This window comes from Mobula hypostoma, chromosome 5 (genome assembly GCF_963921235.1).
Source record: "Mobula hypostoma chromosome 5, sMobHyp1.1, whole genome shotgun sequence".
Taxonomy (NCBI): domain Eukaryota; kingdom Metazoa; phylum Chordata; class Chondrichthyes; order Myliobatiformes; family Myliobatidae; genus Mobula; species Mobula hypostoma.
Window position 1 is genome coordinate 133,587,033 of NC_086101.1, and position 25,947 is coordinate 133,612,979.

The 25,947-nt window shown below is 42.0% G+C and overlaps 1 protein-coding gene across 4 annotated transcripts in view; it reads right to left on the reverse strand.

Annotated features, from left to right (window-relative positions):
- Positions 1-25,947, reverse strand: part of plppr1 (phospholipid phosphatase related 1) — a 136,190-nt gene that overhangs the window by 23,813 nt on the left and 86,430 nt on the right. For all 4 annotated transcript variants that reach the window (XR_010017896.1, XM_063047652.1, XM_063047650.1 and 1 more), the window contains exons 4-5: positions 19,418-19,550; positions 8,611-8,861 (exon numbers count right to left, since the gene is read on the reverse strand). Coding sequence is in view for 3 of the 4 variants with exons in the window: in XM_063047652.1 (XP_062903722.1) it covers positions 8,611-8,861; positions 19,418-19,550 (384 nt within the window). In the remaining variant the exon portion in view is untranslated. The remainder of the gene's footprint in view (positions 1-8,610; positions 8,862-19,417; positions 19,551-25,947) is intronic.

Consider the following 25,947-nt stretch of genomic DNA (forward strand, 5'->3'; position numbering starts at 1 on the left):
ATTTTTCCAATCCTCCTGCCACTTCTTCTCTATACCTTTTTTAATCCTACTTCTCAATTCTGCTCTGCCTAGGGGAACTCTAATTTCTACTTGCCTGCTCTGTAAGGAAGACTTTGCAATGCCATCCACAATTTCATTTCCCTCCACCCCAGCATGCCCAGGTATTCATGAAAATCTAACTGCACAATCCATCTTCCCTACTCTAAAGAACACTAAGAGAATCTTAATAATTATGTCAGGACGAGCTTTTGATTTACTCCCTTTTATACCCTCTAAAGCAGCAGCAGAATCCGAACAGATGATAAACCTACATGGTCGAGAGTCTTCTATCCACCATAAGGCCCAGGGGATTGCCAATAATTCTGTTGCAAAGACACTAACCCTGGCATTATATTCCAGGTATCTACTGTTACATTTTGTGTATCCAGAAACTAATCAAAAGAAAAATATGGGAGACAGGTTACTTGGATACTTGGTTTTACTTTAGCATATGACGTGGTGGTGTAACGACAAATGCCATTCACATACTTCTTACATATAACCTGTAAACCATTATGTAAACAAACAAAGAATGCCCAAGCAAACAAAATATTTACTATACTAGTCATATATTACTTAAATATTAAATACAGAAGATTCCTCCTTCTTTAGCTGTAAACTCCAACTCAATATAGAATACATCTCAGCTTATATTTGCACTATATATACAGTATACTATATAATACAACTACTATATAGACATCCACAGCAGTGTAAATTATAAATTGTCCCATTCAGATCTCAAAAGTTAATCACTGTGGAAGATTTCTTACTCATCTGGGATATTGTCTTTCATGATGGGCTGGGGATAAGGGAGAAGTCACTCTGCTTGGCAGGTGAGACTTGCGGCTGTGAAACAATCTCAGGTTCTGGGGCCTCCTCTGTGACTGCTTTAGCAGTTGACACTGGGACTTCCAGGAAGTGGTTCTGAAAGCTCTGGACACTTTTCTTCTTTAACAACTGAGACTGCTCTCCTCAATGGCTCGATATATCACCACCAGAGGTCATCAGAGGCAATATCCACTGTGTAGGAGAGTGGACCAATTCTGTCCTTATTCTTTACAAGCACCCATTTTTGATTGCCTCCTTAGTCCCTCGCCAGGTCTGCTTGTCCAGGAGTGAAACATGTTTGAGGAGCTCTCAATTTGGCTCAGCTGGTTAACCTGCATACTCTTCTGAGATTAGGTTTGAGGAGAGTGTGAGTTCAAGGGATGGCCCAGGAATAACATAGCTGATTGCGATGTGTGCTGCATTGAGATATGCAAGGAGAAAATTGCACGAACTTCTGCGTCAGTGTCAGTGCAGTGTGTCCTGATGACATTGCTCACAGTACATTCTTTGCACTGGACAAACAAGGCCATTGGTAGCTGGGTAGTACAGTGCAGATGTACCATGTTTTATTCCATTCATTTTCAGGAATAACTGAAACCGTCCTGCAACAAACTGTGGACCATTGTCACTGATTAAGTCTTCTGGAACACCATTCCTTGAGAGGAGGCTTCTCAACACATCAACAATGTGCAAGGCTATGGTGGATGTGATTGGGAACTTCATAGCTGCATCCACTACTACCAAGAAATTTGTACCCATGAAAGGTCTGGCAAAATCCATATGAATCCTCTGCCAGGGTAATGCAGACCATTCCCCAGGGAGGGACAGGCGCTGCTCTTGGCATCTTCTGGATGTATTGGCATCGCAAACTGTGCATGGAGAGTTGCTTGATCTGCTGATCTAGCCTAGGCCACCAGATAAAGCTTCAAGGCAACACTTTCATTTTGACCATGACTAGATGACTGGCCTGTAGCTTCTCCAACACCAGCTCCCAGCTTCGATGGTACAACAGCACTCAATCCTCACATAAGGCAACCCTCTGGTGCTTTTAAAAATAGGGGAACTGGAATTTCTGCAGCACATTCCAGCCATTTTGCCATGTAGACCTGAACCAGTGTGGGGTCTTTTCTGGTTTTGTTTTGGATCATCTCAGTCATAATAGGGAGATTTAAAGTTTGTATTGGGGAGAATACGTCAAACAGAGTGTCCTCTTTTGTAAATTTTTCAGTTAATTCTTTTTCCAACAGTAAATGGTACAACCCATCAGCATTTCCATAATTAGTCGTCTTCCTGAATTCAATCTTGTAATTTTGTCCTCCAAGAAACAGAGCCCATCTCTGCATTCATTTTGCTGCTGTTAATCGGACACCATTCTGTGGATTGAAAATGGACCCCAGTGGTTGGTGATCAGTAATGAGGGTAAACTTTCTCCAATAAGGTACTGGTTGAAACTGTTAACACCCTAAACAAGATTCAAGGCTTCTCTGTCAATCTCAGCGTAACTTTTACTCTGCAGCAATATGGGAACATGATACAAAGGCTTTGGGGTGTTCACTTCCATCACTCATAACTTGGGACATGATGGCTTAAGGCAAGGCGTCACAGGCAAGCTGCACTGGACAATGTGGATCATAATGTGTGAGTACAGTGTCTGACATCCCCACTTCCTTTAACTTTTTTGAAAGCCACCTCACACTCCTTTCAAGTAGAGGAGATTAAGAGAGGATGTAATTAAGATGTATGAAATTATGATGAATATAAGAAGGGTAGACTGATACAGGAAAAACCCTCCCCGCCATTGTGCACATCTACAATGAGTGCTGCCACAAGAAAGCACTATTTATCATCAAAGACCCACAGCATACCACCAGATTCAGAAACAGTTACTACCTTTCAACCATCAGGCTCCTGAACCAGCATGGACATCTTCACACACTGGAACACCGAGCTCATCATTGAACACAACCTACGGACTCACTATCATAAGAAAATGGGCCTTGTGATTCTTATGGGTGCTCTGCTCTTCTTATGGCAACAGAGAATTCAGTGACTTGTTACACCTACACATTTACTCTATACACCAAAGAAAATTAAATTCAGGAAGTTGGAATTCAGAGCAACACAGAAAACACTGGAGGAACTCAGCAGGTTTAGATGAAGGGTCTTGACCCAAAATGTCTGTGTTTATTTCCCTCCACAGATGATCCCTGAACTACTTGATTTCCTCCAGCATTTTGTACGAATGCTGTGAGTGACGGCAGAGCAACAGTGGGAAAAGATTGTCTTTGTTTGCTCCCCATTGTTCTTCCAATCGGTACTTTGTAGATCTAAATGTTGGCAGGAGGAGTTTAGAGGCAGAGTATAACAAATGTTCCAGCATGATTGTCACCACCAACAACAGACTATTTTCCAAGCCTGAGTGTTTATTCTGGATGAGAATCTGCAGGCAAAGGTCAACAACAAACAAATGACACATCATTCTGCCAGCCAGCAAGATAAACAAAGTTTGGTGGAAGTAAAGGAAGTGGGGTTTTCACATCTTTCATATTAATTAAGTACTGCACAGACCACTTCAACACCTCATACAAGACCATAAAACCATCAGACATCGGAGTAGAGTTAGGCCAATCATCTCATGGAGTCTGCTCTGCCATTTAATCATGGCTGATTTATCATCCCTCTCAACCCCAACCTCCTGCCTTCTCCCTCTAACCTTTGACACCCTTACTGATCAAGAATCCATCAACCTCCATTTTAAATATACCCAACGACTTAGCCTCTGCAGCCATCTATGGAAATAAATTCCACAGACTTATTACCCCTGGCTAAAGAAATTCCTCCTCATCTCTCTTATAAAGGGATGCCCTTCTATTCTGAGGGTGTGTCCTCTGATGCTAGATTCATTAACTACAGGAAACATTCTTTCCACTCTACTTAGGCCTTTGAATAATTGCCAGGTTTCAATGATCTTTTCATTTCAAACTCCAGCAATTACAGGCCCAGTGCAATCAACCCTTTCATTTTCGGGATCAGTCTCGTGAACCTCTTCTGGATCTTACCCAATAGCAACACATCGTTTCTTAGGTAAGGGGCCCAAAACCATTCACAATATTCAAAGTGCAGTCTGATCAATACCTTTAAAGCCTCAGCATTACATCCTTCCTCTTATATTCCAATCCTCTTGAAATGAATGCTAACATCGCTTGTGCCTTCCTCACCACCGACTCAAACTGCAAGTTAACTTTCACTGAATCCAGCACGAGGACTCCCAAGCCTCTTTACACCTCTGATTTCTGAGTTTACTTTCCATTTAGAAAATAGTCTACACCTTTATTCCTTCTACAAATGTGTTCATACATTTCCCTACATTGTATTCCACCTGACTCTTCTTTGCCCATTCTCCTAGTCTGTCTAATCCCTTCTGCAAAATCCCTGCTTCCTCAACACTACCAGTCCCTCCACTATCTTTGTATTGTCTGCAAACTTGGTAATAGGGCCATTAATTCTGTCATCCAAATCACTGGCATTTAATGTGAGTAAAAGTGGTCCGAACACTGAGCTCTGTGGAACACCATTGACCTTCAACAGCCAAACAGAAAAGGCCTCTTTTATTCCCACTCTTTGCCTCCCACCAGTCACCCAATCCATGCTAGTATCTTTCCAATAATACAAAGGCTCTTATCTCGTTAGGCAGCCTCAAGTACAGCACCTGTTAAAGGCTTCCTGAAGATCCAAGTAAACGACATCCACAGACTCACGTTTATCTATCCTGCCTGTAATTTCCTCAAAGAATTCCAACAGATTTGTCAGGCAATATTTCCGCTGAAGGAAAGCATGCTGATTTTGGCCTATTTTATCCTGTTCCTCCAAGCACCCTGAAACCTCAAACTTAATAATGGACTTCAAAATCTTCCCAGCCACTGAAGTCAGGCTAACTGGCCTATAATTTCCTGTCTTATGCCTACCTCCCTTCTTAAAAAGTAGAGTAACATTTTCAATTTTCCAGAGATCCAGAACTTTTCCAAAATCCAGTGATTCTTGAAAGACTTCTTAGGGAAACGACACAAGCATTAACCACCATAAGGCATATAGCATGCACTTAAATTTGCAGTGAAGCTACACATAAACAGTTATATCAGTGAACCATTGACATTTGTTTAGTTTTATATATGGAGGGGTTTGAAAGTGCAGGAGTGATGTCATTTTGAAAGAGATTTATTGCAGTAGAAATCAGCTTGTGGATTATTTTTGGGGGGACTTTAGACAGAGATTGTTTTAATCGAACCGTTAAAACGATGCAATTCTTCAGCTAAAATTCTAATATAAGTATGTAAATACGTTCATGAAGAGATACAGCATAGAAACAGGCCCTTCAACCCACTGTCCATGCTGATCATCAAGCACACATTTTTAAAATAATCCTACTCAATTTGTTCTATTATTCTCTCATTCCCAGCATTTTAACCTCATCCCCAAATTCTGTCACTCACCTGCACATGAGAAGTCATTTTCAGGAACTCCCTTTAGTTGTAGTTACTGATGAGAAACACTTCCTAACATCCCATGAAATCCCTGCAGGCACCATTTTTATTATCTTAAACAAAAGCAAGCTTTAATGTTCTGTATGTCACTATTTCAAAGAAATCAGATTCACTGCAACTCAACCTTCATCCTTGGTGGCGAGTTTTTCATTGGGATCTTGTTAACATTTTGCCGTATTGTTTCAAGAGAACAGCAGGCATCATCTAGCACAACAACAGGAATTCTACAGATGCTGGAAATTCAAGCAACACACATCAAAGTGACTGGTGAACGCAGCAGGCCAGACAGCATCTCTAGGAAGAGGTACAGTCGACGTTTCAGGCCGAGACCCTTCGTCAGGACTAACTGAAGGAAGAGTTAGTAAGAGATTTGAAAGTGGGAGGGGGAGGAGGAGATCCAAAATAATAGGAGAAGACAGGAGGGGGAGGGATGGAGCCAAGAGCTGGACAGGTGATTGGCAAAGGGATATGAGAGGATCATGGGACAGGAGGCCCAGGGAGAAAGACAAGGGGGGGGGGAACCAGAGGATGGGAAAGGGGTATAGTCAGAGGGACAGCAGGAGAAAAAGGAGAGTGAGAGAAAGAATGTGTGTATAAAAATAAATAATGGATGGGGTACGAGGGGGAGGTGGGGCATTAGCGGAAGTTAGAGACACTGGACGCAGTATATCACCCCAGCCGACTCACAGGTGAAGTGTCGCCTCACCTGGAAGGACTGTCTGGGGCCCTGAATGGTGGTAAGAGAGGAAGTGTAAGGGCATGTGTAGCACTTGTTCTGCTTACAAGGATAAGTGCCAAGAGGGAGATCAGTGGGGAGGGATGGGGGGGACGAATGGACAAGGGAGTCATGTAGGGAGTGAACGTCCTCCCGATGTGGCCTTCTATATATTGGTGAGATCCGACGCAGACTGGGAGACCGCTTTGCTGAACACCTACGCTCTGTCCGCCAGAGAAAGCAGGATCTCCCAGTGGCCACACATTTTAAGTCCACATCCCATTCCCACTCTGACATGTCTATCCACGGCCTCCTCCACTGTATAGATGAAGCCACACTCAGGTTGGAGGAACAACACCTTATATTCCGTCTGGGTAGCCTCCAACCTGATGGCATGAACATCGACTTCTCTAACTTCTGCTAATGCCCCACCTCCCCCTTGTACCCCATCCGTTATTTATTTTTATACACACATTCTTTCACTCACTCTCCTTTTTCTCCCTCTGTCCCTCTGACTATACCCCTTGCCCATCCTCTGGGTTCCCCCCCCCCCCTTGTCTTTCTCCCCGGACCTCCTGTCCCATGATCCTCGCATATCCCCCTTTGCCAATCACCTGTCCAGCTCTTGGCTCCATCCCTCCCCCTCCTGTCTTCTCCTATCATTTTGGATCTCCCCCTCCCCCTCCCACTTTCAAATATCTTACTAACTCTTCCTTCAGTTAGTCCTGACGAAGGGTCTCGGCCTGAAACGTCGACTGTACTTCTTCCTAGAGATGCTGCCTGGCCTGCTGCGTTCACCGGCAACTTTGATGTGTGTTGCATCATCTAGCACATGGCCGCCTCCTGATGCTGCCACCAGGCAAGAGGAACAGCAGCTTGAAGACCCACACCTCACAGTTCAACAACAGCTTTTTTTCCACTGCCATCAGCTGCTTGAACTGACTTGAAAAACCCTAACACTAAGTCAGACTACATTTCCTTTTCTCTCTCTCATCTGACATTTGTGTCATTATGTTTGCTTCCTCATGTAAATTATGCATGATTTATGTTAATTTATGTTTATGTTAATTTAGTCTTGTCATGTTTGTAATGTACGGTGCTGCTGCTGCTAAAAGCTCATTTTCAGGGCATTTATTTATACTCTGTGTATACTTGCCCATGACAATAAACATAAACTTGAACTTGAAGATATCTGTATCAGTTTAAAAGTTGTCAATTTCAAAGCACTCCTGGCCATTTTTCCTCTCTCTATCCAATTAAAGCTAGAGGACATTTCAGACTCTGTTGTCCATGTCTGAGCTTATAAAAAGTTCTTTCTGTCCATCACCCCTGTACTTGCTAACACACCTTAGTTTCATCCTGCATTTTAAAATTCTCATCATTGTTCTCCAGTTCTGCCCACCCCTTGATCTTATTTCCTTCCTGTCTCCAAGACTGAGGAATTGTCTTGTTCTTCCATGTGCCGCTCATTCATGGTGCACTCAACAATTAGGTGCACTTCCGGTGTTTAGTCCACACTGGCTCCTGGTACACATGGTACCCAGTTTAAACCATCCAGGTGACACAGAAATACTGCTGTATGAAGCCAACTGGTATGGCAATATCCACCGAAAAAACAATGTTATCAGATGAACAGCAGAGAACTCAAAAACCCTTCTGTTCAAATGTGTTATTCCAACTCAGTTGCCATTAATTTCACTTGCAGTCACTGAAAATGATTCACTGCTCATATTGAAGAATGGAAACTCCCCACATCATGAATCAGCTTGCTGCAAACAAGTCTTCTAGACCCTTTGGCTAACTGCCCTTTTTCTAGACCCAGCAATTAACTTCTGTGGAAGACACTTCTTTCAGAACAAGTGAAATTTAGTAAGACAAATAAATTGTTCACACTGAGATGCACACTGACATTTAAATAAAATTAAAATATCTCAAAACCCAAAAACCCCTGGCACAGAGAACAGTGAAATCAAGAAAATATGGACATAATCAGAATCAGCAAAGAGTGAAGCATAATTAATATTTCAGGCTGATAAATATTTAATCAAAACTGAAAAAGTTAAAGGTAAAACAAGATTTAAGATATATGAAACCAGGAAGGACTGAGAGAAAATTAATGTAAAAATCTGTGTTTAAGCAGATTACTCCAGACTTCCAAGGTATCTTTATGTCTCTGCTCCCCTTTCTCTGCATCTAAAAACTTTTTTTTACCTCTTCTCCCCAGCTTTGATGAAGGAAGTTCATCAACCTTAAACTATAACTGTTTCTTTTCCCACACATCCTGTCTGACTACTGAGTATATCAAGCATTTCCATCTATTATTAAGGCATTCTTTTACTTGAGAACAAGTAATTAATCTAGTATGCTTTGATACAATCTGCCCATCTGATTATAAACAATTGATCAAAATTTGGGAGGGACACACATGAAACATGGTCTGCTCCTAACAATAGGAGTCCATCAGCTAAGGAATCACAACCTTACCGTTGCATACAAGGCACAGTAGATGCTCAAAGACGCATCCTTCGATGGAAAGGATCTCCGCGCATATGCAATGACCTCTGGGTTCCCAGTGCAGATGTGTTCATTGGTTAGAAAGCGTGAACGGGAACGACAGTCAGTTCCTGTGTAATTAGGTTTGCAGACGGTTATAAAGTATGGGGTTAGGCTCCCTGTGACTACTTGGCCTGCGTTTACGAATATATCCGTGGCAAACAGACCAAAGGCAAACACACCTGTGGGGGAGAAAGAAACAGGGAGTCATGAATAGGTGGTAATCCATTCTGCAGTTTGAGATTACGCTACGGTGTCGCATCACTTCATGTGAGGCCAGACATAATGTGGCTAGTGAGTTGCCTAATGCCCCCAGATCCTTTTCACCATTTGTAAGACATAAAAAAGGACCATGATAGAAGATTGTCCAGAATTGTGAATATTATCAAGAAATTCTCAACCCATCCATGACATATGAACCCGGTTGAGCGGCATGTGTTCAACCACCCTAAACAATCATCCCCTCCATCACTTGTGCACAGTGGTTCTGTGTGTGCTGTCTACAAAGTGCACTGTAGTTTCTCATCTAGACAGCTCTCGAACATCGAAAACTAAGGACAAATGCAACAGGTTCATGGAAACATCAGCACTCAAAGTTCTCCCTATTCAGGACATTTACAGCAACAGGTACTTAAAAAAAGCTCGAAGGATCATTGGGGACCCAAACTACAACCACAACCACATACTGTTCCAGCTGCTACCTTCTGGGAAACAGTACTTCAGCATTAAAGCCAGGACCAACAGGCTTCAGGACAGCTTCTTCCATAAGGCCATCAGACTGATTAATTCATGCTGACATAATGGTATTTCAAAGCTATATTGACTGTTCTGTTGTACATCTTACTGTACATACTACTTATTACAAATTACTATTATTTGCACATTGCACATTATACGTAGCATAAAAATATTTACTCCTCTTGTATGTGAGGGATGTAAGAAATAAAGTCAATTCAATTCAATTCAGCCATCCTAATCTGTAAATATATTACTGCTCCGTGATCATCACCAGGTCTATGGGAGATGAGGCTGAGTACAGGGCTACGGTAGGAAACTTTGTCACATGGTGTGAGCAGAATTATCTGCCGCTTAATGTGAAAAAGGCTAAGGAGCTGGTGGTAGACCTGAGGAGAGCTAAGGTACCGGTGACCCCTGTTTCCATCCAGGGGGTCAGTGTGGACATGGTGGAGGATTACAAACACCTGGGGATACGAATTGACAATAAACTGGACTGGTCAAAGAACACTGAGGCTGTCTACAAGAAGGGTCAGAGCCGTCTCTATTTCCTGAGGAGACTGAGGTCCTTTAACATCTGCCGGACGATGCTGAGGATGTTCTACGAGTCTATGGTGGCCAGTGCTATCATGTTTGCTGTTGTGGGCTGGGGCAGCAGGTTGAGGGTAGCAGACACTAACAGAATCAACAAACTCATTTGTAAGGTCAATGATGTTGTGGGGATGGAACTGGACTCTCTCACGGTGGTGTCTGAAAAGAGGATGCTGTCTAAGTTGCATGCCATCTTGGTCAATGTCTCCCATCCACTACATAATGTACTGGGTGGGCACAGGAGTGCATTCAGCCGGAGACTCATTCCACCGAGATGCAGCACAGAGTGTCATAGGAAGTCATTCCTACCTGTGGCCATCAAACTTTACAACTCCTCCTTTGGAGGGTCAGACACCCTGAGCCAATAGGCTGGTCCTGGACTTATTTCATAATTTACTAGCATAATTTAAATATTATTATTTAACTATTAGACCATAAGACAAAGGAGCAGAAGTAGGCCATTCAGCCCATCGAGTCTGCACCACCATTTTATCATGAGCTGATCCATTTTATCCTATTTAGTCCCACTGCCCCGCCTTCTCACCATAACCTTTGATGCCCTGGCTACTCAGATACTTATCAATCTCTGCCTTAAATACACACAATGACTTGGTCTCCACTGCTGCCCGTGGCAACAAATTCCATAGATTCACCACCCTCTGACTAAAAAAATTTCTTCGCGTTTCTGTTCTGAAAGGGCGCCCTTCAATCCTGAAGTCATGCCCTCTCGTACTAGACTCCCCCATCATGGGAAACAACTTTGCCACATGCACTCTGTCCATGCTGTTTAACATTCGAAATGTTTCTATGAGGTCTCCCCTCATTCTTCTAAACTCCAAGGAATACAGTCCAAGAGCGGACAAACGTTCCTCATATATTAACCCTCTCATTCCTGGAATCATTCTAGTGAATCTTCTCTGTACCCTCTCCAACGTCAGCACATCCTTTCTTAAATAAGGAGACCAAAACTGCCCACAGTACTCCAAGTGAAGTCTCACCAGCGCCTTATAGAGCCTCAACATCACATCCCTGCTCCTATACTCTATTCCTCTAGAAATGAATGCCAACATTGCATTTGCCTTCTCCACTACTGACTCAACCTGAGGGTTAACTTTACGGGAATCCTGTACGAGGACTCCCAAGTCCCGTTGCATCTCAGAACTTTGAATTCTTTCCCCATTTAAATAATAGTCTGCCCGTTTATTTTTTCTGCCAAAGTGCATAACCATACACTTTCCAACATTGTACTTCATTTGCCACTTCTCTACCCATTCTTCCAATCTATCCGAGTCTCTCTGCAGACTCTCCGTTTCCTCAGCACTACCGGCCCCTCCACCTATCTTCGTATCGTCAGCAAACTTAGCCACAAAGCCATCTATTCCATAATCCAAATCGTTGATGTACAATGTAAAAAGAAGCGGCCTCAACACTGATCCCTGTGGAACACCACTGGTAACCAGCAGCCAACCAGAATAGGATCCCTTTATTCCCACTCTCTGTTTCCTACCAATCAGCCAACGCTCTATCCACATATGTAACTTTCCTGTAATTCCATGGGCTCTTATCTTGTTAAGTAGCCTCATGTATGGCACCTTTATGGTTCTATTACTATTTATTATTTATGGTGCAACTGTAACGAAAACCAATTTCCCCCGGGATCAATAAAGTATGACTATGACTATGTCTAACTCTTTCCCCAAAGGAAGTGTGGGAGTATCTTCACAGGTGGACCAAATCGATTCAAGAAGTGACTCACCACTGTTTTCTCAAGGACCATTTGGATTGGCCAATAGTGTAGGCCTTGTCAGAGAAGCCTAGGCCTCAAAAAATGAATGTATTAACAAAAATTTTAAATTTTAACATCTCATTCAACTATTTGATAGCCATTTAAATCACTTTCAGGTATTCTTGTTATGTAGCCCAGGGCCTTGCCAATGCCAATGAGCCAAAGCTATGGTCCACTGGCATCACAAAAAAGAGGATTATGTAAAATATGGACATATATTTGTGGGCTTTCAGTCATGGTGGATCAAAACCATTACAGTTTAAAAGTGACGTAGGCAGTTTGTAAAGTCATAAAGCACTTAAACTCCCATTATGTGTGAATTCGTTCTACTTCTTGCTGAAAATTTCATGCATACTGTTACGTACCCTGTACCTAGGTTGCCAAACCAGCAGAAATGGACCACTTAGTTGGAGTCTGGTTAACAGAAACTAATAAGGTTTTATTGAAGAAATAAGTAACACAGTACTCTAATCGTACGGATATAAATGCAACAGGTTAGCAATGATAAAACACACATGTACACAGAACTAGGGTAATAGGAATCAATAAAGCTCTATCACAGTCTAGGGGTAAAATGATCAGTCTCAAGTGACGCAGAGTTCAGTTCAGCTTAGTACAGTTCGCAGTAATCGCTGTTGTGCCGTTGGAGAGAGAGGGAGAGGGAGAGAGAGAGAATACGCAAATCTGATTCAGCAGACCTTTGATGTTCTTTGCAGTTGGCTTTCGAGCGGACCCTTTTATGTCTTCTATGGTCACCGACTGTGGCCCCTCCGTTCCGGATACGACCGTTCTTCCGCGGTGAACCCAGCACCCAGGCAAGGGCGGACACACACACCAGGTTCCCACCGATCGTCCCTTTTCACCCTGTGCATCTATGGTCGGTTCCCGCAACCAGACCTCCAAACTCCCACCAACTTGTGGGGGCACACCGCTCTTCCAGGGTCTCGTTATCTCATGATCTCGTGGTGTGGCATGCGTTAGCGAACCTGTTCTTTTTATCCCCCTGCTGGGGTATCGCCTGCCATCAAACTTCAAACAGTTCAGGTTCAAAGCAATCGGTCTGTCAATATCTGAAATGTGTTTCTTTCTCGTTAATCTCTCTCTTCTCTCTTATTAGCATTTTGAATGTTTCTCCATTGTCTCCCTTATCTCTCTCTCATTAGCATCAATCATCTGATAACTTGGTTTTTCGTCACAATACATAAAAAACATTTTACTCATGGTGAAGTAGTTTTGAATTCTGGTCACTGTTCGAAAGAAAGAAACATGGCAGCCAATCGGTTCACAGCAAACAACCATGAGAACCTGCTGTAGCCTCCCTTCCCTTTCCCTCTTTCTCTCGTTATTCCCCCATTTATAGAAGTCACAGGTTTGGTCCTTGCACAAAACATTTGGGTTCAAGTCATCCTCGCCAAGAAGATGAAGCAGAACTAACTGATGCTGCAGAAGAGCCGTATGAAAACCAGTACAAGATCAGGTGCAAATCTAATTAGAGACAGTGAAGAAGGAGCAAAACGAGCTTGTAAAAGAATTCACCACCACTGGCACACTACCAGCCATCAACCCCCACCTGTATCTGCTACACGGTGAGAGAATGGGATCACAGATTTGAAGCAAAATGGGTTGGAGAGGGTGTAAAACATTCTTGTTTTTTTTCTGATTGTGGAAAAAATAAAATGATTGAAATGTTTGACAAAACAAGTGTCGTAAAGACCAGGTTATCAGCATGTGATCACTGAAGGATACATATTGGATAAGACACAGAGGAGAGATCCTCTGATCCTTTCTCAGCATCGTCCTTGGGATTTTTGTTTAATGTCAGATAGTGTTGGGCTTCTTTTAAGTTAATGGGGCTGTGTTTATCCAGGCAAGTAGAGGGTATTCTTTGATTCACATGCTCAGAGAAATGGTGTTCCCTTTTCATGTGGCTCTGCTGCACAATTAGGTGGTTCTGTTTCATCTTCTTGGTGAGGATGCCTTAAACCCGAAGGTTTTGTATGAGGGCAATTGTGGAATGATGAGAAAAAGAGGGAAATAGAGGGGAGAATGCAGCAGGTTCCCTTCATTTGTGTAAATGGTGGGATCAGGAGGTGAGTCACTCACTGCAGATAACCACACTCTGACCTTTTCTTGCAAACATAGAATTTATGTGGCTGCTCCATTTGAGTTTCTAGTCAATGCCAATGGTGGAATACTTAGCAATGGACATGTCATTGAATATCAAGGGTAAGTGCTTAAGAGACTTTCTTATTGGAGTTACTCATTGCCTGCCCCAAATGTTGCAAGCCCTTTTTCAACTATCTCTGAATATCGTCGATGTTTTTGCTCGATACTGGCAGGGTCTCACAAATACTCACACCTTGATCAACACCATTAATACCTCATTATTCCTTTGTTGTTTGTGGGTGCTCTCGTTGCACTCTGCTGCATTTGCATTTCAACCGTGACCACATTTCACAAACATCACAAATAGCCTTTTCCGATCCATCCTAGTAGATGACTCTCTACCTAGAGAGTGCACCAGCATCTTGACTTCATCAGAATCTAAGGAAATCCAGCATCGTCCTGATGATCATCACCAGTTATATAGATGCACCTATCCAGATGCATCATGGCTTCGTATAGCAATTTCTCTGCGAAATAATGCAAGAAACTGCAAAGTTGTGGACACAGCTCAGCACATCACAAATAGCAGTCTCTCTTCATAGACTTTGCCTGCATATCTCATTTCCTTTGAAAAACAGCCAAGATGACCATAGACCCCTTCCACCCATAGAACCATAGAACCATAGAACACTAGAGCACAGAAAACGGGCCATTTGGCCCTTCTAGTCTGTGCCAAAACATTATTCCGCTAGTGCCATTAACCTGCATCCAGTCCATAACCCTCTAGACCTCTCCCATCCATGTACCTATCCAATTTATTCTTAAAACTTAAGAGTGAGCCCACATTTACCACGTCAGATGGCAGCTCATTCCACACTCCTACCACTCTCTGAGTGAAGAAGTTCCCCCTAAACCTTTTCCCTTTCACCCTAAAGTCATGTCCCCTCGTATTTATCTCTCCTAATCTAAGTGGAAAGAGCCTATTCACATTTACTCTGTCTATACCCCTCATAATTTTGTAAACCTCCATCAAATCTCCCCCATTCTTCTACGCTACAAGGAATAAAGTCCTACCCTGTTCAATCTTTCCCTGTACCTCAACTCCTGAAGATCTGGCAACATCCTAATATATCTTCTCTGCAAAATCTTACTGATATCCTTCCTATAGTTAGGTGACCAGAACTGTACACAATACTCCAAATTTGGCCTCACCAATGTCTTATACAACCTCCCCATATCATCCCAACTCCTATACTCAATACTTCGATTTATGAATGCCAGGATGCCAAAAGCCTTCTTTACAACCCTGTCTACCTCTGACGCCACTTTCCAGGAATTATGTATCTGAACTCCCAGATCCCTTTGTTCCTCCGCACTCCTCAGTGCCCTACCATTTACTGTGTATGTCCTATCTTGATTTATCCTTTCAAAATGCAACACCTCACACATGTCTGCATTAAGTTTCATCTGCCATTTTCTGGCCCATTTTTCCAGTTAGTCTAGATCCCTCTGCAAGCTTTGAAAGTCTTCCTCGCTGTCCACAGCGCCTCCAATCTTAGTGTCATCAGCAAACTTGCTGATCCAATTTACCACATTATTATCTAGATCATTGATATAGACAACAAACAACAATGGTCCCAGCACAGATCCTTGAGGCACACCACTAGTCACAGACCTCCAGTCTGATAGGCAATCATCCCAGACATACTTTCTTCTCCCTCTTCCATTGGGCAGCAAATACGGAAGCCTGAAAGCACATACCACCAGACTCAAAGGCGGCTTCTATCCCACTGTTATAGGAATAGCCCCCAGTACAATAAAATGGACTCTTAACTTCACAATATACCATGTCATTGCCTTGCACCTTATTGTAGAGCACGACAAGACACAGAAGATGTCCTGGTCATCCACTGCATCTAGTTCCATCTCCAACCGTCTCAACTCTTGTCTTGCCACTGGATCCAGATGGGATTTGGGAAGAGAGAGTGAGGCTGACACTGCGCAACTCTCCCTCATTTAAATCCAAATCAAGTGCTAATCTTGACACCATCATGGTGTTGAGGTCTTCATCGATGCGATGAATGAACAACAACATTGTCTACCTGCAGTGCACTTTCTATGGAACTGTAACACTATGTTCCACATTATGTCATTGCTTTTCCCTTGTACTAACTCCGTATCCTGATGTTGTGAAATGATCTGTACGGATAGCATAAAATTACTGTACCTCAGTACATTTAACTATAATAAACCAACTACCAATTGCTTTATTGGCCATGAAATTCTTTACAATATCCTAAGGTGCTGAAATGCACTATATAAACTGAAATATTTCTTTCTAGTGCCTGAAAGTACAAACTATTTTCTAGATATAGATCCACAGGTATTGTCAGTCTTCTAAATTATTTTATCAAAGTACTTGGTTGCTGTTTCCAGGAGAAGAGAAAGCTCCCAAGCTCACCCACCCTGCCCAAAAATGCAACATATCAGCAACAGCAAAATCGCTCAGCCCAACAGCTGTACACATCCTAAATAAACGCACTATAATTACAGTATATCTTTGCATCCTGTCCCCATCTCCCTATATCCCTTCCTGGTAACCACCCCTTGAAATACATTTTTTCTTATTAGATATCAGTAGATATTTATGACTTGCTTTTAGAGAGCTCAACGTGCTTTTGACAGCCTATTAAATTCCATCATTCACTCTGGACCCTTACTTCTCCTGTACATCTTTCAGTTCTTTGTTGCTTCCAGCATCCCAATGTAATTGCCCTCCTCTTTAAGAAAGAGGCATGTAGATTGCATAATCAGCAAAGGTCCATTGCAAGAATTAACCATCTGCTTCTGATCCAGTTCCATAACATGTCATCATCTTCCCTAATGTTCTGAAGTTCTTCTGATTTTGGGTTGTGTGATTCTGAACAAATAACCAGCATCCATCATGGTTCCACGGGAGCGTTCAAGTGATAGTTGAATGTACATTTTCCTCCACTTCTATCTCCACACCAATAACATTTCAGGAACATATTTCTCAAGTTAACTTTTATTGGCTGCTGCTGCTTGGAACCTGGGAAAACAAGTCCATATTCCTGAAAGCATAGGCTGCCTCTAGGTACATGGTCAGTCATCTTGGGTACAGATTAAACATCTTCAAAGTGAGATCTTGTTAGGTATATTTCACAATTGTTATGGTACATTCAAGTGCAGTTTTACTACCCTGGTAATAAAATAGAGTGGGAATTCTAGACTTATGAGCTGTAATGTTGAACAACACCAGTCTAGAAGGTTCTTTCTACCCTGCAACCCACCACAATGTCTGCAGTCTTCCCATTATAATGTTTAACGAAACAGCTATTTCATTCAATCCCACCTCTGGCAACCAAACCTTTAACTGCCATTGTCCTAAACTCTGGAATTCTCTCCCTGCATGTTAACACCTCTTTTTAAGATGCTCCTCTAAACTCATCTTTTTGACTAAGCAGTTGATTTAGAGTTGTAATATTTTTATATACAACTTGGTATCAACTTTCCTTTAACAATGCTGCTTCCAAAACAACTGGGACACTTCCCAATGTTAAAAGAATTGTACAAATATACACTGGATCTCCCAGTGGCCACATATTTAATTCCACATCCCATTCCCATTCTGACATGTCTATCCACGGCCTCCTCTACTGTAAAGATGAAGCCACACTCAGGTTGGAGGAACAACACCTTATATTCTGTCTAGGTAGCCTCCAGCCTGATGGCATGAACATTGACTTCTCTAACTTCCGCTAATGCCCCACCTCCCCCTTGTACCCTATCCGCTATTTATATACACACATTCTTTCTCTCACTCTCCTTTTTCTCCCTCTGTCCCTCTGACTATACCCCTTGCCCATCCTCTGGGTTTCCCCGCCCCCTTTTCCTTCTTCCTCGGCCTCCTGTCCCATGATCCTCTCATATCCCTTTTGCCAATCACCTGTCCAGATCTTGGCTCTATCCCTCCCCCTCCTGTCTTCTCCTATCATTTTGGATCTCCCCCTCCTCCTCCCACTTTCAAATCTCTTACTAACTCTTCCTTCAGTTAGTCCTGACGAAGGGTCTCAGCCTGAAACGTCAACTGTACCTCTTCCTAGAGATGCTGCCTGGCCTGCTGCGTTCACCAGCATCATTAATGTGTGTTGCTTGAATTTCCAGCATCTGTTGAATTCCTCGTGTTTGCAAATATACACTGCTGTTTTATTGTAACTGAAAGCCATTTCAACAGCGTTGACAACACTGAAATGCCAGGCCAACACTGATTGAACAAGAGCAATGTTATAATAAGTGGCTTCTTTGCTTACTAAGCAACCATTGCTGAAAATTTACTTGTTATGCATTGTTAAAGCAAACCTTTCTGTTAATACTGCTCTATGGCCAAATGTGCTATTAAAATAAAATCTAATGAAAACTGGAAAATTCTGCAGAATATTAAAGATGGGCTTGGCTTGAAGAGTATTGTATTGTGAAAAATGTTGTGATCTAAAGGCTGGTGCTGTGAATAGATGAGATGGGCTTAGACAGACTGTTTTCCATGGAACATGCCTGCAACACTCAGTAGCTTTGGATCTTAAATAAACCCTGTAATGGCGTCCCACAACCAGTGATACTCGTCATCCAGTTGATTCTTCTAGAAAGAGTAACTGCTGAACAAAGCTTCTGAAACAGCCTTGTTTGGCTAGTGTTAAAGATAACATCCCATCTTGCTTTATGAAATCGTCTGGAAGGCATGTGACCCCGGATCCTTTGACGCTGTATAACCTGTATGTCCCGTTATATCACTGGCCAGAGTGAAAATTTAAAATTTCACCAAAAGACATAAATCTGAAGACAATGGATGATATCAAATCATTTAACATATAACACAGAAGGATATTGCAAAGAATGCTTTGTAATCCCTTATGGAAGGTTAGGAGAAAACATAATCAGATGTTTACTATAATTAAATAAATCAAAGATTAGACTGAAGTGACTTCTGGGGGCAGAGCTCAGATCAAGGGAGCATAGCAGAGATATCAGGAATACTGCAGCACACTTGGGGAGCACTAGAACTTGCCCCTGCAAACTCAGCAGGCCAACCATGCTGGAAGTCCATTCTGAATTTCCAAACTGAGATTGTCAGCTTCTTCTTAGATCAAGTTTATTGAGAATGACTAATGAAGGTGGTAGGTGGAATCAAAGTACAAATAGAGTAAGTCGTAACCCAGTGAAGGTCAACCCTTTTAGACTACTACATTGCACACAGCAGAAATAAAAGAGGACAAATTTCTACTCATCACCATCCCCTTGTCAGTCTGTGCCTTATGTCTAGACAGATGAAGGAGTTTTCTTTTACCTTCTCTTTCCATTAACTGTGAAATCTGAAGCACCCCTGATAACTTTCTCTCCTCTGCGTTAGGTGCAAGTTAAATAGGTTTCTGTGGTACTTCGTTGAATTATGTGAGGCAACCCATGCCCCTTCACATAGTAAAGATGCTTAATACCATGGCTTACCTATAAACCTTATAATTCTTCGGAACAGAGGACTCAAATAACAACATTCTCCTGTTACGATCGTCTTCTCCTGGCGGAGCAGATTTTCTCTTGTCGATTTTATAAAATACATTGAAATCTCACCGATGAAAATCTGCAATGAAGCAACATATGCTGTATCAGGCAGAATATTAAAATTGTAAATAATTGACTTTATCAACAATGACAAAGTGAGTTGAATGAACTGTGCATAGGGTATGTAATAAACTAGAAGGTGATCTCATCAATACAAATGAGATTCTGAAAGGGATGGGCAACAAGATACCACCAGAGGTTGTAATGTTTGGAATTAGGGGCATATTTCCAGAGTAAGGGGTCATTAATTTATGATAAAGAAATGTAAAGGAATTTCTTCACTCAAAGAGTTGTACATTTTTGAAGTTCTCTTCACCAGAGGTGCTGGATGCTAATTCTGAGTATATTCAAAGGTGAGAATATCTTTGGAAACTCAGGATAATAGAAGATAAGGAGATAGGGCACTGAAGTTCACTTGAAGCATAGGATAAGCCACACTTACTCCGGATTCTATTCCTTCTGTTCTTTTGTAAGAAGATGAGGATAGGAGAAACAAAAACATTCGCAGGTCACATTGCCCTCTGAGCTGCTCCAGCACGTAATCAATGCGGCTGGTCTAAACATCACTCCTCTTTGCAACCTTTTCTCCATAATCTGAGCATCTCTCCAAATATTTAATGGTGCAGCTTCTTGGAGTACAAAATTCCAAATATTCTTACTGTGACCGTGTGGGCTTCCTCTGGGAATTTCATTGCCTCACCATAAGCAGTCATGCCTTCTGTTGCCAATGCCCTGAGCCCTAAAATGTTTTCTCTATACTTCTCTCTACCTCACTTACCTTCTTTAAGACATTTCTTAAAAACCCGCGTCTTTGACCAAGCACTTGGTAAACATTCTTAGTGTCTCCTTTTGTGATTGTGCCAAATTTTATTTTCCTTACAATGCAACAAATCTCAGCAAGTGCATTAGGGCCTTAATGGTACAATATAAATACAGTTCCAAAATATAGATTCATTCCAAAAACTGTCGTTTAGCGAATAGTGAATCAGTGCTCTCTGGGTGTTATTTTCTGCACCAGAGGGATAAATATTCTTTTTCTGTACGAGGCTTTAGTCAACAAAATGCAACTGTTGATATTGCCCCTTTCATGGGTATGTCCAACAATCATCAACCACAAATCTCACACAGAGGAGATTTTAGAGTAACTGATGCGGTAAATGGGGAAGCTGCTTGATTCAATTGAAGGCAAAGATTTGAGGCCACTGTTGCTGACTGCCATAATTATCACTCAGACTGGTCAAGCAAGGCTGCATCTTCACTCCATTTCTGAATCTTCCTTGCAATGCCGCACCTCAACTCCGAAAACTTCCTGTTGCAGTAAGGCCAATCCACAAGGTAACGGACAAGTAGGCCAATCTATGCCATCTCTACTTTAGAATCTACCCTCTGACCTCAGTCACTGAGCAGCGGACACAGACAAAATAACCCATAGTGTGTAATACTGCCCTCTAACGATAAAGGCCCACAAGACACCAGAAAACATGGACCATGCTATAACTTAGGAAAGCAGGCATCAATGATGAAATTTACTATCAACTTGGATAGGTCAGCACAGCCAGTATCCACCTGAGGAAATTAATAAATATCAAAACCCAGAAGTAGTAGGAAGTTCATGGTCCATCAGGCGGTCGTGATCCCACACCCACCTAATGAACCACTGAATGCTAACTCCAGATCAACTGGCAGATTAACTGGCTAAAAATGGTGCTGGTGAAGCCCAGTGACTACTTATTGATGGGAAACAAAATGAAGAATACAACTAAATACTTCATAAAAACTTCATAATATTGATAAAATTTCTGCACTACAAACAATAGAGGTGAGCAGAGGCAAAGCAGAGTTGGGGCAGTGGAGGCATGGTCCATCCAGTAAAACTGAGAGTGAGGAAAGACCTGAGGTTTGATCCGTCTGAGCACCAGGCTGATTTGGGAAGGTTGGGTACAGGCCGAAAGATAATGGCGGGGTCCAGGCCCAGAACATATTGAATTGACAGGGCCCAAGTCCTACAGTGAGAAATTACCCAATGTTTAGGTGATTTAAACTTTGAGTCAGATTGGAAAGGCAGGGTGTCGGGACCAGGGGCAAGGGTCGTGCCAGTTCTGTTCACTGCTTCATGACATTTACTTGGCTCTGCACTGAACTGAGACTGAGACCTGGCCTGCTCCAGGCTTTGTGTCTGTGGACTCACTTTTTTTCTGATTACTATTTGCTTATTTTTATTGTTTGCACAATTTGTTTTTTTTCCCTTTCTCTCTCTCTCTGCATATTGGAGATGATTGACAGTCTTCTTTTTTCAGGTTTTCTTTTGGGTTTCATTGTTTTGTGGCTGCCTGTAAGGAGACGAATCTCAAGGTTGTATAATGTAATAAATGCACTTTGAATTTGAACTTTGAACAGATGCCAGCACCCTCTCCCAGGCCCACTGAGTACCTGATTGCATTCAAACGGACTTCATGGGTAAGTCACATTATTTGAAATCCCAATATTTGAATTTCCAACAAACTCACTGTGTTCAGAGCTTCATGATATCAAGAAACAGCTTTATGGAGAGAGTAAATGATTCTGGCATGTTCTCAACGTTTCCTTGAAGAAGTGTAAAATGCTCAGGAACTCCAGGGAATCCTGTTACTGTTCAAAATGGCAAAAGAGCATTTGGAAGCTATTCAGAACCCTGAGTGCACGGAGATGTAGTGCACTACATCACAAAGTACCCACAAACCCACCAAGTCAGACACGCCCTGCCCCATCTGGGTCAGAGTCCACAGTTCCCACATTGTCCTCATTGGCATGTTCAGAACCCACAAAACCAGAGTGAAGCAAATCATCCTTGATCTAAAGGGACTTTCTATGAAGGAGGGATTATAGAATGCAGAACAACACAGATGTCTTGAGCAGTTTCTACTCTCCTCCTGTAATAATACGCTGTGGAGCATTAAAGATATAAATGCAGATTAATATTTAATTAAGCACTGCTATGTCTTCAAAATAGTACATTATGCAAAATTTTACAAAAAGGATCCAAAGTCTGTTTGATGAAAAGGCTAATTATCAAACTTGTTCCATCACCCCTCTAACCCCTCAGAGACTACAGACCTTAAGAAAATTTGCAACAAAAGCTTATCTAGGTCAGTCACAGAACTGTTTCAACAGGACTTGGAAGCAAACAGCAAATTTGATAACAAATAGGCACTTGCAGATAAAGGGTACAGCCAAGTTTTAACACCTTCAGATTGTTGGATTGGGAAAACTGTGTAATGCTTCATAGTATTACACACTTGTTTCTCAGTTGAATTATCATGGATTTCCATCTAACTCTAGTCTAATGCTTCGGTGCAATACTAAGGGAGTTCTGTTGTATTTTGCTGGCAACGTTGGTAATGTTAACCATGGCACCGTGCCCTCATTCATATTTTAGAGACCTGTGGCACACTTTGGAGATAATTTGAATCAGAATTAGGTTTAATATAGAACATAGAACATAGAATAATACAGCACAGTACAGGCCCTTCGGCCCACAATGTTGTGCCAACCCTCAAACCCTGCCTCTCATATAACCCTCCACCTTAAATTCCTTAAATTTAAATTTAAACTCTTAAATTTCACTAGTGTATCTGCTTCCACCACTGACTCAGGCACTTCCCACCCCTTACCTTAAAGCCATGTCCTCTTGTATTGAGCAGTGGTGCCCTGGGGAAGGAGTGCTGGCTATCCACTCTATCTATTCCTCTTAATATCTTGTATACCTCTATCATGTCTCCTCTCATCCTCCTTCTCTCCAAAGAGTAAAGCCCTAGCTCCATTAATCTCTGATCATAATCCATACTCTCTAAACCAGGCAGCATCCTGGTAAATCTCCTCTTTACCCTTTCCAATGCTTCCACATCCTTCCTATAGTGAGGCAACCAGAAATGGACACAGTACTCCAAGTGTGGCCCAACCAGAGTTTTATAGAGCTGCATCATGACCTCGCGACTCTTAAACTCTATCCCTCGACTTATGAAAGCCAACACCCCATAAGCTTTCTTAACTACCCTATCTGCATGTGAGGCAACTTTCAGGGATCTGTGGACATGTACCCCCAGATCCCTCTGCTCCTCCACACTACCAAGTATCCTGCCATTTACTTTGTACTCTGCCTTGGTGTTTGTCTTTCCAAAGCATACCACCTCACACTTCTCCAGGTTGAACTCCATCTGCTGTTTCTCAGCCCATTTCCGCATCCTATCAATGTCTCTCTGCAATCTTCGACAATTCTCTACACTATCTACAACACCACCAACCTTTATGTCGTCTGCAAACCTGCCAACCCACCCTTCTACCCCCACATCCAGGTCATTAATAAAAATCACAGAAAGTAGAGGTCCCTGAACCGATCCTTGTAGGACACCACTAGTCACAACCCTCCAATCCGAATGTACTCCCTCCACCACCACCCTCTGCCTTCTGCAGGCAAGCCAATTCTGAATCCACCTGGCCAAACTTCCCTGGATCCCATGTCTTCTGACTTTCTGAATAAGCCTATCGTGTGGAACCTTGTCAAATGCCTTACTAAAATCCATATAGGTCACATCCACTGCACTACCCTCATATATATGCCTGGTCACCTCCTCAAAGAAATTTATCAGAATTGTTAGACACGATCTGTCCTTCACAAAGCCATGCTGACTGTCCCTAATCAGACCATGACTCTCTAAATGCCCATAGATCCTATCTCTAAGGATCTTTTCCAACAACTTTCCCACCACAGACATATGTCGAGAAATTTGTTGTTTGCAGCAGCAATACAGTGCAATATATAAAAATACTATAAATTAGAATAAGAAATATATATTCCAGTTAATTGAGACACATCAGGACCAATACACCTTGGTCCAATTAAGTGGCTGCCCCAGTTAGCCAAAATTTCATGGAAATAGTTAAAAGGGTATAAAAAAGAAAAACTACTATTCAACTGAGTTACAAATGAATGATTTCAATGAAATACAGAACAAATAAGAACACTAAAAATATCTCTATAGTATTTTAAAACTGTGTATTAGTTCCTAATAGTTATTGACAGAGAAATTCATCTGCCGTGTTCTTTTGATTGACTATAAATGAACAAAGTCAGTACCTAGTGTAGATAGTGAACTGCCTATATACATTGCTATTGACAATTGAATCCTTCAAATCTTCATTATCATTGTAACATTCAGGATGATTTTCAATATCTTCAAATTCTTCATAGTTCATAACTTGTTGAAGTAGTGAATTTTTTTTTCCAGCCATTTCTGGTATCTCCAAGCCTGCACGCTTGAAACCACAGTGAGCAAACAGTTCTGAGTTGCCTTCCTGCTTATATGTCGCCAACTATCTGTGACAAAAATCACTGCTTTTTGAACACAAACACACACAACTGATGCTACTTAAACTGTTCGCTCTAAGCGCAGTGTAGTATCTAATGGCCATGCAAGTGCACACAACTGAGGCTAGTTAGAAACTGTTCAGTAACAGTCCCCTGCCCCAATGAAGTGGCATTGTGTCCCAAATAAAAGAAGGGAATCCCGGCTATGTTCTTAATTAGTTTTTGTTCTTTAAGAGTTGTTCCAAATAAGTGGTTGCCCCAATTAACCAATGGCCCAATTAACCAGAATCCACTATTGCACAGTACGTGGGATGGTTCATTGTCCATTCAGAAATTTGATGGTGGAAGGGAAGAATCTGTTCTTAAAACTTTGAGTGCATGTCTTCAGCCTCCTGTACTTTCCCTCTGATGGTAAGTAGAAGAGAGCACGTCCTGGGTGATGGGGCTCCTTCAATGATGGATGCTGTTACCTGAGGTATTGCTTTTTGACCATATCCTCAATGTTAGGGAGACTAGTGCTCATTATGGAGCTGGCTGAGTTTGCAAGCCTCTACACCTCCCTCAAATCCTATGCGGAGGCCCCTCCATCGCAGATGGTGATGCAACCAACTAGAATGCTCTCCATAGTACCTCTGTAAAAATTTGCTTGAGACGTTGGGCTCAAGATAAATCTTCAGAGATGTTGACACCCAGGGGGAGAGAGTCAACTGAGTTATTCCAGTGTCCAGGTAATATTTATACCTCATCGTCCTCAGTAGTTATTATTACTGTACTGTTTGTGGGAATTTGCTATGTGCAAACTTGGCATGTGACCTGCACTCCATAAATATTTAATTGGCTATGAAGCCATTCAGGCTGCCCTTAGAGTGAAATCAGGAAGTATATATATAAAAAAAAACTTTTTATTTTGAACTGTTTCAAAACTTACCAAGTATTCTGACCATAAACTCATAACATTTCCTTTCTCCTTCACATGAGTACTAGAGTTGTGAGATGTCAGGAACTCACTCAAACACCAGTTGTTGAGATGTGTCAGCAACAGATTTCCTATTGGATTTGATGCAGCTGAGAT